A 15,659-nucleotide genomic window follows, 5' to 3' on the forward strand; every position below is an offset into this window, starting at 1 on the left:
TGGGTGTAAAATAGACATTTTCTTCCTGTAGTACCAAAACCGTCACATTCACTCACCAAATTTAGTACCGAAAGAGCAACATTCTCCCCTACTATTTTCTCTCAATTTTCATTCCCGCTTATGTCATTTTCGATCCTATCTTTATTCTTTCCCAAATGTGTCAAGTTGTTGTATGTACGCCAATGTGATGTTTTTAGTGTTTTGTGACAATGCATTCATAAGGATTGCTTTCAGCATTCATACGGACTGCTTTCGGCATTCATTCGGACGCGTGTGCAAATTATGTGTATCGGTGGTATCCAGGATACCGGGAAATTTCTGAAAAAATTTTTAGGATACCGGGAAATCGAATTATAGCTGCACAAACCAGCGGGAAATGTATGTAGCGGGAAGTCACTTTTACATTTTTGGATACCGGGAAATCCGGGAAATCTTGAATCGGATACCGGGAAGAAAACATAATTTGCACACGCGCATTCGGATGTCTTTCGGCATTACTACAGATTGCTTATTTTTCGACATTTGTGAGAATACATGCACACGGAACGGACTTCTTTAGGCATTCATATGGATTACTTTCAGCATTAATATGGAATGCTTTTGCACCGGTATGTTGTTCAGTTTTGTTGTTATGTTTTGTTCGGAATGTGACTTTGGTACTCCAGGAAGAAAAATAGTATACAAACCACGGATCAAAAAGGTGTGTTTTAGACCCAGGTGGTGAAAACGTCCAGGGATGGAGCGACGCGAAGCGTCCTTGGTATATAACATACTATTCTCACCCGAACTGTCATCAGACGAATCGTCAACAGAAATCATTTTCTCATGACTTTTCAAGTGCAGAGAATACACCTAAGGAAGGGAAATCACAGCGTTAAATATAAGATTCTTTACACCGGGCATATGATAATAACTATTGTCAACTTACTTAAATCCTGCTTGAGATTTTTAGATTTGTTGAGGAAATCTACGGGGATACTACAAAGTTATTCCTTGCGGCGATCATTTTTATCAAAAATCTCAAATTCGATAGAAAAAACACAATCGACGGGTATTTCATTAAATCATTTATTTAATCAATTTAAGAAAATGTTTGTCCCTTCGAATCCTAAGGTGCTTTTGTCGTCGCAGCAGTAGCGGCTGTTGTAGCAGCTGTCGTTGTAGTCGTAGTGGTAGTAGTTGTTGTTGTCGTTGTCGTCGTCGTAGTTGTTGTAGCTTGATTGAGCCAATAGTTCCATAGACCAAAGCACGGAGCTGCTCTGGCTTCGGAAATCGGTGATCCGGAAGCGGCTAGGAAAGCGGCAATAACGACGAGAGTGAAGAGCGTGATTTTAATCATTTTGAATGTTTCGATTGTTTTATTGATTGCTTATGCTTATTCGATTTGTAAAACTGGACTGATTTTTGTGGGCAAAAGAGCAGTATTTATATCAACAGAAATCATTTACGCTTCATTACCGTAACAGTTGATCAAATAAAAACAAAAAATAAAAACAAAACGAAAACATGACTTTGCAAGCGAATATGACAGATGACTAACAAAAAATGGATAAGCCGGGAAGAGGTTATTTATTGACGAAATTTCTACCTCAAATATTATTTGTTTAAACGATGAGTGACGACATTTTCAACCCCTTTTAAAGAAACTTTGGTAACCTATTTTTCTCAACCATGGTGATCATTACTTAATCTACCACTAAATTTGTTATCGACAGCGATCGACAGTGACGACACAAATAGACGATGAGCTCGCACAGTGGTTTAAGTTTTTCATTTACAGTTGAAAACAACAGAATTTGTATCTGCACTTGCTTTACCAGCTGTTCTACTCACACAATGACTCTGGTTATGCGGTTTTACCACTACCACGATTGTGCGACTGTGAAATCCGTTTATGGACTTGAATAATGCGTTTGTAAACTGGTGAAACATGCATGTGAATCATGTCCGGAGCGATAGCGGAGGACTTGACGCAGTCTAATTTCCAAAAAAAGAACGAAGAAATTTTTTTGAGACGCGGCAACTATATATAGGCGAGAATTTAAGATTCTTTCCTTTGGCTTGTATCACCACAAATCCTATCCTATCTTATTCGCGCTTCAAATACGAGCAAAACGAGCTATCACTCGACTATGTAACTTTAAAATTGCCGGAGATACATCGTTTTGAAGTTGGTCATTTTGATAGAAAATGCACAAAATTAACGTTTTCCAAACAATCAAAATCTTTCAACTTACTCTGTATGTTTCTATCTATCTGTCTATCTATCGACGGTCGATCTCGGAAACTAGTCAGCCAATCTCCATGAAATTTTGCAGCAACCTCAGGGTGGGCATAAAAATGAAAATGTGATACGCCATTACCCCAGGAAAAACCAGAATTTTGTTTTATTGACCTCGAAGTGGTTTCTGAGTGTGGTTTTCGAGGGTCGGGAACGCGTTTTCGGGTGTAGCTTAGCTGTATTGAAAATGAAAGGTATTCGTAACACGATTCGAACAAAAAAATAATTAAAAAAATCGGGGCAGATTCGTTTGAGCTAGAGTGATTAGAGTGACCAAATTTTGAGCTACTCGAGCGTAGGATGAAAGGACTAATATTTTTTTTGGTTATGAGAGATAGAGAATTACTTTCTTCGGCAAAGTCTCAGAGTTTTACGAGTAGAACAGAGGGGCATATGTGAAAAATGTCGAAAGTTGGAAATGGGTGGGTCAATTGGGGTTTTGGAGATATTTCTTGAATGGTGGCAGATAGAGAGTTACTTTCTTCGGCAAAGTCTCAGAGTTTTACGAGTAGAAAAGAAGGGCATTTGTGAAAAATGTCGAAAGTTGGAAATGGGTGGGTCAATTGGGGGTTTAGAGATATTTCTTGAATGGTGGCAGATTTTCGTCAAATTTCGAATTTCGTCAAATTTTCGATTTTCGTCAAATTTTCAAATTTCGTCAAATTTTCGAATTTCGTCAAATTTTCAAATTTCGTCAAATTTTTGATTTTCGTCAAATTTTTGATTTTTGTCAAATTTCGTCAAATTTTCGTTTTTAGTCAAATTTTCGAATTTCGTCAAATTTTCGATTTTCGTAAAATTTTTGAATTAAAACTGTAAACTGTTATAAAAAGCAGTGTTGACTACACTTCTAAAACGACTGATATCCCAACAAAAATCTCTTCGAGAAAAGTGTCTTTGAAATACAATTTCTAAAATGAATGATATCGCTAGAGTTGATGCTTTCAGCTTCGTTACGCAAAAATTAAATTTTACACCCAATTTTAGTTCAAACAAGCTGGCTTAGTTTTTCTCATATCTGCCAAATAATTTTTACCAAAAAAAAATTTGACTGGAAACAACCAAAATTTTACCAAAAAAATCTGCGTCGCATGCGGCAGATAAATTTTCTTGCTGATCTGTTCCTGAACATTTGCCACTTTGCGACGCAGATTTTTTTGGTAAAATTTTGGTTGTTTCCAGTCAAATTTTTTTTTGGTAAAAATTATTTGGCAGATATGAGAAAAACTAAGCCAGCTTGTTTGAACTAAAATTGGGTGTAAAATTTAATTTTTGCGTAACGAAGCTGAAAGCGTCAACTCTAGCGATATCATTCATTTTAGAAATTGTATTTCAAAGACTGCGTCACACTTTTCTCGAAGAGATTTTTGTTGGGATCAAACTTAGACATCCATTTGATTGACTCTAACGATAAGTTTCTGAGAATTATAATGTGATCTTTCTTATCAATAATTCTGAGGTCTTTGATAAGGAAACCTCCTTTAGGCTAACCAAGGTTTCTAGAAAAACAAGAAACCTGAAAACAAAAACTAGAAATATCGCTGCCGAGGTCTGTATTGGAATCGTCCCGTTAAATACAGAAGATGTCCGAGGTGAAATAGCTTTGAATATATTGAAAAAAAAATGAAATTTAAAAATCATGAAGTACAAGATTTTGTGTCAATCTGTTAAAAGTACTTCCATTAGGGACAGTAATTTTATACTGGAAATATGTCTGCGGTCCTTGAAAGATCGAATTGCTTTGATTCTTCGCGTTCTCTATAAATTTAAAATTTGTAGCAATAACTGAAACGTAAGTTTAAGTAAGAAACTTTTCGAATATTTTGAAATGAATTGAATATTTCGGCCAGGGAAGTAAGCCAGTTACTAACTTCTGAATTTCAATTTTTTTTCAATCCAAAACAATTACATATTTCGTGGCACTTATACCAATTGAAACATTTGTCTAAAAGTTTCAGTCAAAAACATGTTTGGAAATAGAAGTAACATTTGCATTTATTTGAGGACTGTTTCCATGTCTAAAACCATTGCCACTCAATCTAACAGTTTTCCTATGGTATGAGACATCATATCCCCGTTACAGTGCATTTGATATTAAAACCATTTTCTATACATGTATCACGTGTACACATAAACAGCGAGTTCAAAGACATCTAATGATATTTCGTAGGGGATGATGAAACAAGGGAAAAATGTGTATAGAGAGAGTATAGAGATCGAAGCAGAAAAAAATTGAATGGAGAGGTTGTAGTTGTTATGTAACACTACTTTTATGTAATAAATAATACACCAAGTCGTCACATGTTGTCCTTTTTTTCGTTAGCTGGAAAACATTCCATTTTTTTCGTCTATTATAATTATGCATGGAACGTGTTTGGGTCAGAAATACGTACACCGGAACAATATCATATGCAATGTGCAAATGTGCTCATTATATTCTATTTTATGAGTTATGACACGTACGCACGAACCTTAAAAAATTTGTTTTAATTTAATTTTGCAGATTATCGCTGAAAGACATCGTCTACATTGGTTTGCGTTCCATTGATCCGCTGGAAAAGATGATTATGAACAAATTCAATGTGCATGCGTACGGAATGGAGGTAGGTTTCAAATTCAGTTCAGTTTTTTTGGGCCTTTGCGATGTTTATTCAAAGCACCTGGATCGGCTGCTGGTTTTAAAATGTTAACAGAGTCAGTGAATTGTTTCGTATCATTAGTATCTACTTCTTCTTCTTCTTTGTTAGCCTATGTTTCTACACCCAGGCCTCCCCTAAATTCTTCGACTTTTCACGATCTGCTGCTTGCCGCGAGCTTATGCCTTCCGCTTTTTTATGCTATTATGCTTGTGGTCTTCCCATTCATCAGTCCGCTTAGCAATGTGTCCTTCCCAGTTCCACTTCACTCCATGACATCGACGACTTTGGTTTGTTGTATCGGACGAAATGGCTCAGTGGTTACGTACTAGTCTTCTACCAAAGTGGTCCGAGTTCGATTCCCTTGTCAGACAATTCTTCATTCAATTTTTCTAGCATTGGTGTCGTCCTGAAGCTTACTCAAGCTTCATAATTTTGGTAGTCGCAGTGTGTTTGGTGACTGCAACGATCAAATACGATTAATTTGTGTTCATATGCGCACCATACATTTAGGCGTAATATTAAGCGCCTAACCTTCTCCCAGAGAGCATTTCCATACTTTGAAGCGTGATTCGAAATTCACGTTTAGCCGGTGGTCCAGACTGCAGTAAAGGGCTATTAGTGAGATCTCCCAACAAATCAAAACATTCACCTTTCCATACTTTCCATCGCTCTTTGTGCAACTCTCGGACGCTTTCGTTACGGTGACAGTTTCGGCTCCATAGGTGAATACTGGAAGTACAGATGTAACGAACACTTAACGATTCAGATTGTTGTTCATTTTGTTCTTCAATATAATACTGAGTTTTACGAAGTCTTTGGTGCCATACAAAATTCTTTGGGATGCTCAACGTTACCATTGTAAACAATTTTATCAACAGGATCTTTCTTATTGCGACTCCTCATCCTCAGATCGCTTGAGCAAATTTTTCGAGTTTCCTTTGCAAATGGATTGATTGATTGAAAATGATTTGGAACTAACCGCAATGATTGCTTGCGCTTAGAGTCAAACCAAAATATTCGCACAAAATTAGTTGAAAGTGCTGTGAAAGCAGTCACACAACCCATTGATCTATTGAAATGTGAGGGACATTATTACAAACGCGGAAGGTAAACTTTCGATAGTTTTCCATCAAGAACTTCTTTATTTCAGCATAGATGAAAATATCCAAGGAAGCTGCCTTGAAATATCACATGACCTGTCCCGTGACTAACGAAACTTCAAACCGAAATTCATTAGACTTTGCTTGAAACTACCTTCTTTATTCGGTTCTCTGTAGTAGCAGAGATAAAGTTCGATTAACGTTGCTCTAAGAAGAGTTCTATCGGTTTCGGGCCAATTCAAAACTGAAATTCGTTCATCACAGGACAGGTCATGGAATTCGTTGCATAGTGAGCTGGAAAAACGTAACAACATCTATTATCCTGGCTCGGACTCTATGGCATTCAGGCGATGCCTAAAGGGCTTTGAGGGATTCTTTTGAATTTCGACTGACCGAAATCGGCGCTATTTATTCCGGGACTTTTTTATACATGCCTAGTAAAGCCTTGGTACCTAGGCCCCAAAACCAGTCTCAGATATTTTTGATCTTCCATACATGGCTGGTTGTAAGTCCCTCTTTTTGATTTTTTGTTTGAAGAGCATTTTACAAATTTACGTCACTCAACGCCCAATGAGCTTTTGGGTAGCCAGTCCGGCGCTGCTGTAATCATTTATTATTTCGTCGGCTTCTCGAAAATTAATTCATGAAAATGTTCGAAGTCAAGTGCTTTAACCTTCACTTCGGGAGAACGTAAAAATATAATGCAAATTTGATGCGAAACAATGAAATTTTGCACATTTTTTTGTCGACGTCAGTACTCAACGTCTTTAATTTGAATAATTAGGGTGGCAATAAGTACGTAAACGAGCCGAACGTCACTCCATTACTTCCTTTAAGTATTTATATTTGTAATGACGAGCGTTTGTTTGCGTAATTAATTACTTTGCCGCGATAAATATTTTTGAAAATATTTAAATCTCCGTTGCAGATATAGTGTGTAACTGAATGGTTGTAGACGAAGCATCAAGCATAGTAATAGAATATTCTTACTTTACAGTTCTTTTTTATAGCCCAAGTGCGGTTGGGCTCACTCCACAATTTGGTTTTGAAACCTTGCGAGGTGCTCGGCCACAACTTTCAATTTATGGACTCGACGTTTAGATTTATCAGTTTGGGACGATCATTTAAGATCTCGAAACACAGATCTGTTGATCCTTTGTTTCCATTCCCGGTCATCATGTAAATCATGGTAGCCTTCCTGTTGCCGATAGTAACCTGTCTAAGATGTCAAGTCCTATTGCAGCAATTTCCGAAGGAACCACCTCGTAGTCTCCGAGCATCCTGCGTCTCAGTTGAAGAAATTTGGGGCAGTCACATATCAAGTGTGCACCCGTTTCTTCTTCTAGATCGCATGAACATCCCGGAGTGTCCGAAAGCCTCAACTTTGTCATGTGCCGATTCAGCCCGCAATGTCCCGTAATCGCTCCTACTACTCTTCTAATGCGATTTCGGTCCATTTTGAGCAAATCTTTGGTCCATTTTTTGTTAGGCTTAGGGAAGAAGCATGTCGTGTGAACGCCTCCATTATACGCTTCTCAGCGTTCTGCGTGTTTACGCTTAACCCAGTCTACCAGTGCTCTTTTACACTCTGACTGGGGAATCGGAAGGTACGGTTCTGGCCCGTTTGCCTGAGTCGCCGAGCCTTCTTTGGCCAGCTTATCTGCTTCCTCATTTCCCTCCACGCCAGAGGACTCGACGTTATTGTGGGTCACTTTCTAGGCAATCAATCCATGTCTTCTTCTGAAGAAGGAATAAGACCGAGAGGAAGACTGAAGAAGTGCTTTTGACTTCGTTGAGCTCATCGTCCATTTCCACAAAACTTTCTTTCACTTAGAGAACTCCTCTTCCTATCAAGTTCGTATAGTCAGCAAAAACTAACAATGGGCTGTGAAGATCGACATGGCTCTAGATACTTTTTTTAGCTCTGAAGTATTTAGAAGAGTTTATAGGCCATCGCCGTGTTTAAATCCTTTTTCAATGTCAAAAGGGTCTTGTGGCGTGTATTAGCATTTTGGACCGGATATCTGTTAACATTGCTTTGGTAAGTCTTGTTAACTTCATCGGTATTCCAAACTCTTCCATAATAATGAAGAAGGTGAATAGGATAGCATTTTGAAAAACCAAACATTTTGTTACTATGCAGGTGCTTTGTTGTAGACAAAACGATGTTACGATAGATGTATCAAACCTAGCAAATAACACAAAGTAATCATCATTGGACTCATGTTCGATAGAACGCTGCCAGAAGTTGGAATTCAAGAAATTTAGAGGTTTTCCACGCTTTCGTAGAATATGACGTCACTTCTGATAGAAACACCTCTAGAGCAACTATCTCCATCCCGATGGGCTTGTTTAACGTTGCCTGTAATTCGAAACGGATTAACTCAGCATTCGTCTTTGCAAATTCTTTCCCATCCCCTTTATTCAAGAAGAACTATCGGCCAAAAACGTAAATAGCATGGAGTCATTTAGTCAATTCCTGTTTCCCTGGCACATGAATACACTTCCAAATCTTCAAAATTTTCTTTTTATTTCCCGTTTAAAGGACATTGACAGACATGGAATTTATGGCGTTGTGGAAAGGGCACTAAAGTATGTAGATCCTGAAAATAAGAAATCTTTTCATGTCAGCTACGACATCGATTCATTGGATGGCTTGGAAGCTCCCAGCACTGGAACAAAAGGTTCAATTGCACAGCACTCCCATTTTTAGTCAATTATTTATGTCGAAAATTTTGAATTTCTAGTGCGCGGTGGATTGACCCTAAGAGAAGGTATATGTGTTCTGGAAGAAATTTACGACACAGGACGATTAGCAGCTGTTGATTTGGTTGAAGTGAATCCAGCTATTGGAAGTGACGATGATGTGGCTAAAACAGTGGATGCTGCTATACAAATATTGAAGGCCGCTTGTGGTACAGTTAGAAAAGGTGTTATGCCGAACGATGTTGCCATTCCGAAACCGTGTACAGATTAACAAATTTTGATTTTTTAATAAATGAGACATAATAGGAACTGTATTGTTTTTGCAGACTGAGTAGGAAGCATACAGTTAGTTGGTTTTATTTCTTTGACTTACCCTTCACCCTTACTCCAACAAATATCAAATAGAAAACCAATAACAATTTGATGCGGCTGCCTTCGAAGATGTCTCAACAAGTTCTTTCTGAACCTAGGCTTTGCTGAACTATGTCAGTTAACAGACCCATCGGGACAATTCAACAATTCAAGAAATTAAGTTTTGTAAACGGAAAACACGGAAAACCATCATAAAGGTCATGTCAGACAAATTTGTGTCGAAGGTTGCATCAGCTCCTTTTACCAGCTCGTACACACTGCCTAAACGTCTTTATATAGGTTTCATAGTCATACGCATCATACAAGCAAAGTACACATAAGCAGTAGGATTGAATGGCTGCTCGGAATGTCGCGTCCATAGAGCGCGAGTTTTCTGCGTTGATACGTTGGGTAGGAATTAGGGTGGGTCGTATTTTCAATTTTTTTTTAAGACCTGGCCCCAGGCTGTATTTAGAAATGATCACGGAATTCGAAACAGCCAAAAAAAAATTAAAAAATTATTTTTTCCCTTGCCTCTAGGCTGATTTTGATTTTCGGGGTAGTAGCATGAAATTGCACACATTGTTGACTGAAATCTCGGGCATTTGGGAACAGAAGGCATTACTGCTAACTGTAGTTAATAGCTGAGGAGTCCAGCTAGGAAATACCAGAAGAACGTTGTTGACCTTCACCTTCACTTGGGCAGAGTAACTCTGTCGAGTGTTTCCGACTAAGACTTTTCGACAAAAAATTTCAACTTTATTTGCAAATAAAATCGACAAATCATGACATAATACGTCGTGTGAGGTATGTCTGAACAGGTAATCTCATAGAGAATCCATTGCAGAGAAGTTTGTTGAAAACGAGTTGAAAAAACTCATAGTAGCTCTGCTTTCGAAGCATTTTTTGTTCATTTGACTTTTTCATTCGAACAAAAAATTGCCAAATTCGGGCTTCGAAAACAGAGCTTATAAGCTTGTACCGCTGCTTTTAACAAAATTTTCGAGCTAAATGAGGTAGCCTATTGCGCCGGTTAATGTAGTTAAAGTAAAATTATTATGAAATGTGTACATCTTAAAAATTGCGCATAGCGCAATTACGAAGCCCCGTACGGCGTTCCTTTCAAATGAAACAATCGGCCTCAGTCCGAACACCCAAATTTAAAAATTTTTTCCAACTACATTCTATTCGGCATTTGATTACCTTCCAAATGAAACAAAAATTTCGAAAAACGAATGAAATTTACTCGAGTTCTATATAAAATACACATAGGGCCCTAGTAGCATTTCACTTCTAAGGCCCTAACTCACGGTCCACTCACCCGATTTTCCTGGATTGGTATTGACAATACCTATCATTTGCCGTGTCATTTACATTTCCATCGTTTATTTTGCCATAAATATCACCAAAAGACCTTAAATCACTTAGGTGGCCCTAACTCACGAAGGGCCGACCCGAATATGCCCATCTTCGAACTTAGCCTCACTATTTCGACTATCTTTCAGGGAAAAAAAAATTTTGAAATCGCCGATCGAAGGAAAAGTTACCGGCGCACACCTCTATTACGGGTGCAATAGGTCTACCGTCAAAGTAGGGTGACAGACGCACTAGGGTCACGTACGCAATAGATATACGGGTTCGTACGGGGCTCAGTCGCAGCAAACGCTCCGACTGTTCTGATGGCTCGTTTTTTAAAAAGCAGCCGTTCAAGCTTATGTTGAATTCTACAAAACACTTTGTGCTGATTATTATTTTCAATGGTGAATTGCGGTAGGTCGGAATCCGGAATCTTTAAAAATTGAAATCTACATACCCTAATGTGCTAAAACTAATGAAGTAAAAGATTTTGGATCGTCTGAACAAAATAAGTAGCAATAATTGTCGTTTCTAAAAGGTTACCAACATGCGAATAATCTAATCAGTCCTACTCATCAAAAATGTTTATGCAACGCAATCCAATTTTCTTACAAACAATAGTATTTTACATGACTAGGGATAAAAAGATGAAAAGTAGTGTTTTCGTGTGAATTTTGTTTATCCGAGGCGAAGCCGAGGCGAGGTCAATAAACACACGAAAACAAGACTTTTCATTTTTATGGATTTTACATGCTGAGGACGTCGAAAGAAGTGCTTGAAACATGAAAAGTACGGTTTTCGACACATGTAAAAATTGTTACGCATTTTGGTGGTCGAGATTTTCAAATTTCATATCGCAAACTAAGTTTCTACAAAAGTACGCACACTGAAACGAATGGTGCAGTACAAGAATGTTATCGACGGTATTATATCGAGAGACAGAGAGAATCGGTAGAAGAATCGGTTTTTGGTATATAAAAGTCTGAACGAAGATTGTGTGACTTTGTAGTGACGTTCTGTTCGTGATTGTGTGATATTCTGCTTCTTTCATCTGGTCACAAGAGCCACGTAATTAATAGATTAAACTACAAATTTATCGTGATCAAACCATGAACAAATTCTTGATACTCTGTGTCCTGGCTCTTGGAGTTGGAGTTTTGGGAGATAGTGGACCGAAAGTGGTTGATAAGGTAATGAATACCGAGAAAATGATATACATGTGAATAGCTTTAGACAGTAGACCGATAAAATGCCGGTCGATGGTGATGGTTTATTCACCTTTTTTGCACTTCCTTTCGTCAGTTTTTTCACGATAAACCGGTTTTCATTCTTTGTTCCACTAATTGGCAACGAAATTGCTGACATTAGAAATTTATTCAAATGAGACATGTACCTATGCATCTATGGAATAAATTAATTTCACCAAAAAAATGTAATTTTATTGTTCGAAAATAGGTCTTCTTCGATATAACCATCGGTGGTGAGCCTGCTGGCCGAATTGAAATCGGTCTGTTCAGTGGAACCGTACCAAAGACTGCACGTAACTTCAAGGAATTGGCCGAAAAGCCTGAAGGCGAAGGGTAAGCCAACTCTTTCCAGCACCATTCGACACCATTCGAATTTAACAATTTCCGATTCCTCTGTTCCACTATCAACCAGATACAAAGGTAGCAAATTCCATCGTGTGATCAAAGACTTTATGATTCAAGGAGGCGATTTCACCCGTGGCGATGGTACTGGAGGTATGTAATGCAATTTGATTGAACTCAATTGTTCAATTTAGTTAATAAATCCGAGAGTGACGCGTATATTGGCTTTGATTATTGCATTAGGCTCTCATAAATTTATGGGACGGTGTGTTGTTGCTTCATTGATTGATGAAATTACACATAAACTTTGATGTATTCATATTACGATCTTCAAAGTACTCAACAATTTCAGAATAATTGTCTGTGTCGTCAATATACAACACAAATGGTGTTAAGTGAGCCATATACAGTGGTTGTGCTTTGTTTATAAATAGACCGCACACCGGAAATGCTATTTCAGAATCAGAGCTAACAATACGAACTGAAAATTGGAAAGTTGTAGGAAGTGGTTCTGCGCTCGGTCCTAATTTTCGATAAATAGTGGAGACAATTTTCTAGCGACAGTCGTATTGTGGGACCGTACACAAATGATGTCACGCCATAAAGTGGGAGACGAAAAGAAAAACTTGACGATACGATCAAATTTGGGTCAATTTTGACCCTTTTTGTATGTCTCATCTTTACACAAAAAAAGGGACCCAAATTTATTTCAAGAATCCAGTAAAATAACGTGACGTCATTTATTGTAAAGACATTGAGGAATTCATGAATCTGTTAAGAAAATGTCCCGTAGTGGCAACAGTACAGGTCCAGTTAGTATAATCTGAGATGCATCTCCTGTCCGTTCATTCATTATCAAAAGCCATCGATATCGATAGATGAGATTAACAGTTGAGAGATTTGTCGTATATTATGAGCAAGTACACGGTGTACATGACGAATCGGTAAATTGTTGTAACATTGTATGCAATATTGTGTGACCCGATATCATTTGCATCGCGTCCAATAATTATCGCTGGAAAGCAATTTAATTTCAGCGTGCGTACCAAATGAATCCAATTATTGATTTGATACGACCAATGGGACATTGTACAGGTCGCATTTTGGTGAATCATTAAAAAAATGAAAATAAGTGACATTTGAACCAAATGAATTTCGTTGCAGTAATTTAAAAGCAAGTCAACTGACTGTGGAAAACTCGGGTCTCAGTTGCATTTGGAGGTTACTTATCACACGGTTCATTTCGAACGTAGCCGCATTAACATTCAGCCTGTTCGTATGCATTGCTGGATATAGACCTCCCCTGAGGGACTACTGAAAATTGTGTGACCTCATTGGTCCATATTCTCGACTAACTATTTGCACTTCACAGACATATCCTATTTTGTTTGGAATTTTCTCGCAGAGTTGGTCTCGACCTTTTTTTTCTCCATCCATTTCGAACAGCCCAAGATTCTCCTTGACAAATACGTTTTTCCAAGAATTTGGGAGAGAATTTGTTAAAATGACTTTGTTAATCGATTCACGCCGTAAGTGTGCCTAAAATTTGAATTTTAAGTGAACGATTCGATGAAAAAGTGAACCAAAAAATACATTTCAACGCTTCGCACTTTCCATTTTGAATTTCGACCGCACTTGCGGCGTGAATTGACTTAGAAGCAATCTCCAGATCAATCAAATTCCTCGGAATATTTTGATCCATTGTAATGTCCAAACCACATTTTCCTCCGTTTCCAATTTCCTATTTTACAAATGCCATTTCCATTACAACAACAATGTCTATTCGCAGGTCGATCAATCTATGGCGAACGCTTCGAAGACGAAAACTTCAAGCTTAAGCACTACGGATCAGGATGGTTGAGCATGGTAATAATGAACGAGAATGTGATTTCCTTGAATTGATTTTAACTGTAAACCTTATGCGTTCCACGCAGGCAAATGCTGGCAAAGACACAAACGGATCGCAATTTTTCATCACAACAAAGCAGACCACATGGTTGGACGGTAGACACGTCGTTTTCGGAAAGATTCTGTCCGGCATGAATGTTGTACGCAAAATCGAAGCGTTGTCAACTGACTCGAGAGACAAACCGTCGAAAGATGTTGTCATCGCCGATAGTGGATCGATTCCAGTGTCTGAACCATTTTCAGTCGACAAAGCCGATGCCGAAGAGTAAATGAAAGTATTTTTTTACGGTTCCTACAGTTTTGTGAAACTTTTCTTTCGTTTCGCTCGTTTTTAAGAATCATTTTGTGCTAGCACAATGTTTGGCATTTAATTTTTTTTTGATTTCGAAGAATTTTCAGTAAATCTTATTTTTCCAATGTTTCGTGTTTTTGTAGTCTTCTAGCTCCAAACCATTAAAAACCATGAGCCTCACATACCTGTCAGTCTCTCAGTAGGTCACGGTCGGAATATATGGTATATTGTCACACTTTCCCATTGAAAGTGAAATTGAAATTCACTAGACGATCCCTAACGGTGGTAGACCTTACAAAATAAAATTTTAATGGAATGGTCTGTCGTACCCAACAAAATGAAAATTCGAAAATTAGACTTGTCTGGCACGACAAGCCTCTCTCGATAAAAATTGTATTTTTCAATTGCATCTTCATTCGGCACCGATTCATTTTAGCACAAATGTTCTTCCTATCGAATAGTCCCATAATATGGAATAGTATGCAAGACATGGCGTGATATCCCTTCGACCCACAAATTTTTTAGCTCACCTCCATGAATTTGTATTTGTAGTATCGAAAAGGCTGCCAGTAGACCAAAAACTCTACTCTGCGTTAATAAGTTCTTTCATAATCTGAACGCCTCCAGACCTCGGGTGCAAGATATAAACACATTTTCCATGGAACGCCTTCTGCAACCACTACAGATTAAACGAAATTATGGCACTGCTCTTAGCATTATAGGCTTTGTGACGTCTGAAATTCGAGTATTTATGCTAGGAGCAGTGCTATGACGAAATGGTTTTTACATAAAATATATTTATTATTCCACCATCAACATCGGTTAATATATAATTAATCGTTTCGATTCCGTTCAGATTAACAAATTTTTATAATTATTTGTCCTTTCGTTCAATTTTTAGCACTTTCTAAAAATATATCGCAAAAATTTCCTGAAAATGGGAGCAGTGATTACATTTGCATGAAAATGTAGTCTACAGGGGGCTAGTCGCTAATAGTGACGCATAGTGCACCTTTCACATATCAAACAAAAACTTTTTATCGCAAAATGAACTTCTACCAGAGAAATGATAAGCACGGCGCCTCACGGCTACGAGATACATCGTTATTAAAACCAAACTGTCAGATTTTTACATACAAATGTAAAGAAGTTTGACAGTTCAACCGTTCTATGAAAAAAGCAGGCGTGTTCTATCCCAGCCGAGAGGGGCCGCGCTTATCATTTCTCTGACAGCATATCATATCATCATGGCCTTAATTCTGGTGAGTAATTTTTTTTACTGAATTTGGTTTTTGCTCACTAATTGTGCGTTGGCTCTATTTTGTCTACCAGAAAAATTAGACGGTCATGCAATGACTGGTGCAAATGCAAATCTAATGCAAGAGAGGAACAAAACAACAGTTAGCAAGAAAATTATAGTTATTTGCTTACCAAGGG

The 15,659-nt window shown here is 37.9% G+C and overlaps 2 protein-coding genes across 2 annotated transcripts in view; both read left to right on the forward strand.

Annotated features, from left to right (window-relative positions):
* Positions 1-9,069, forward strand: part of LOC119074482 (arginase, hepatic) — a 35,678-nt gene extending 26,609 nt beyond the window's left edge. The window contains exons 7-9 of the mRNA XM_037180629.1: positions 4,785-4,884; positions 8,566-8,704; positions 8,768-9,069. Of these exons, the coding sequence (XP_037036524.1) occupies positions 4,785-4,884; positions 8,566-8,704; positions 8,768-8,997 (469 nt within the window). The 3' untranslated portion in view covers positions 8,998-9,069. The remainder of the gene's footprint in view (positions 1-4,784; positions 4,885-8,565; positions 8,705-8,767) is intronic.
* A 2,353-nt stretch (positions 9,070-11,422) lies between these two features.
* On the forward strand, positions 11,423-14,348 carry LOC119074483 (peptidyl-prolyl cis-trans isomerase 5). The gene is made up of 5 exons (XM_037180630.1): positions 11,423-11,623; positions 11,889-12,013; positions 12,093-12,175; positions 13,812-13,888; positions 13,957-14,348. The coding sequence occupies exons 1-5, from the start codon at positions 11,543-11,545 to the stop codon at positions 14,197-14,199; spliced, it is 609 nt and encodes a 202-aa protein (XP_037036525.1). The 5' UTR covers positions 11,423-11,542; the 3' UTR covers positions 14,200-14,348.
* Positions 14,349-15,659: the final 1,311 nt, after the last annotated feature.

The sequence above is a fragment of the Bradysia coprophila genome, unplaced genomic scaffold (assembly GCF_014529535.1).
Source record: "Bradysia coprophila strain Holo2 unplaced genomic scaffold, BU_Bcop_v1 contig_151, whole genome shotgun sequence".
Lineage (NCBI taxonomy): Eukaryota > Metazoa > Arthropoda > Insecta > Diptera > Sciaridae > Bradysia > Bradysia coprophila.

Coding starts and splice junctions, on each gene's coding strand:
- LOC119074483 (XM_037180630.1), top strand. CDS start 11,543: ATGAACAAATTCTTGATACTCTGTGTCCTGGCTCTTGGAGTTGGAGTT. Junction 12,014..12,092: donor GAAAAGCCTGAAGGCGAAGG/GTAAGCCAACTC, acceptor ACTATCAACCAG/ATACAAAGGTAGCAAATTCC. Junction 13,889..13,956: donor GATCAGGATGGTTGAGCATG/GTAATAATGAAC, acceptor CGTTCCACGCAG/GCAAATGCTGGCAAAGACAC.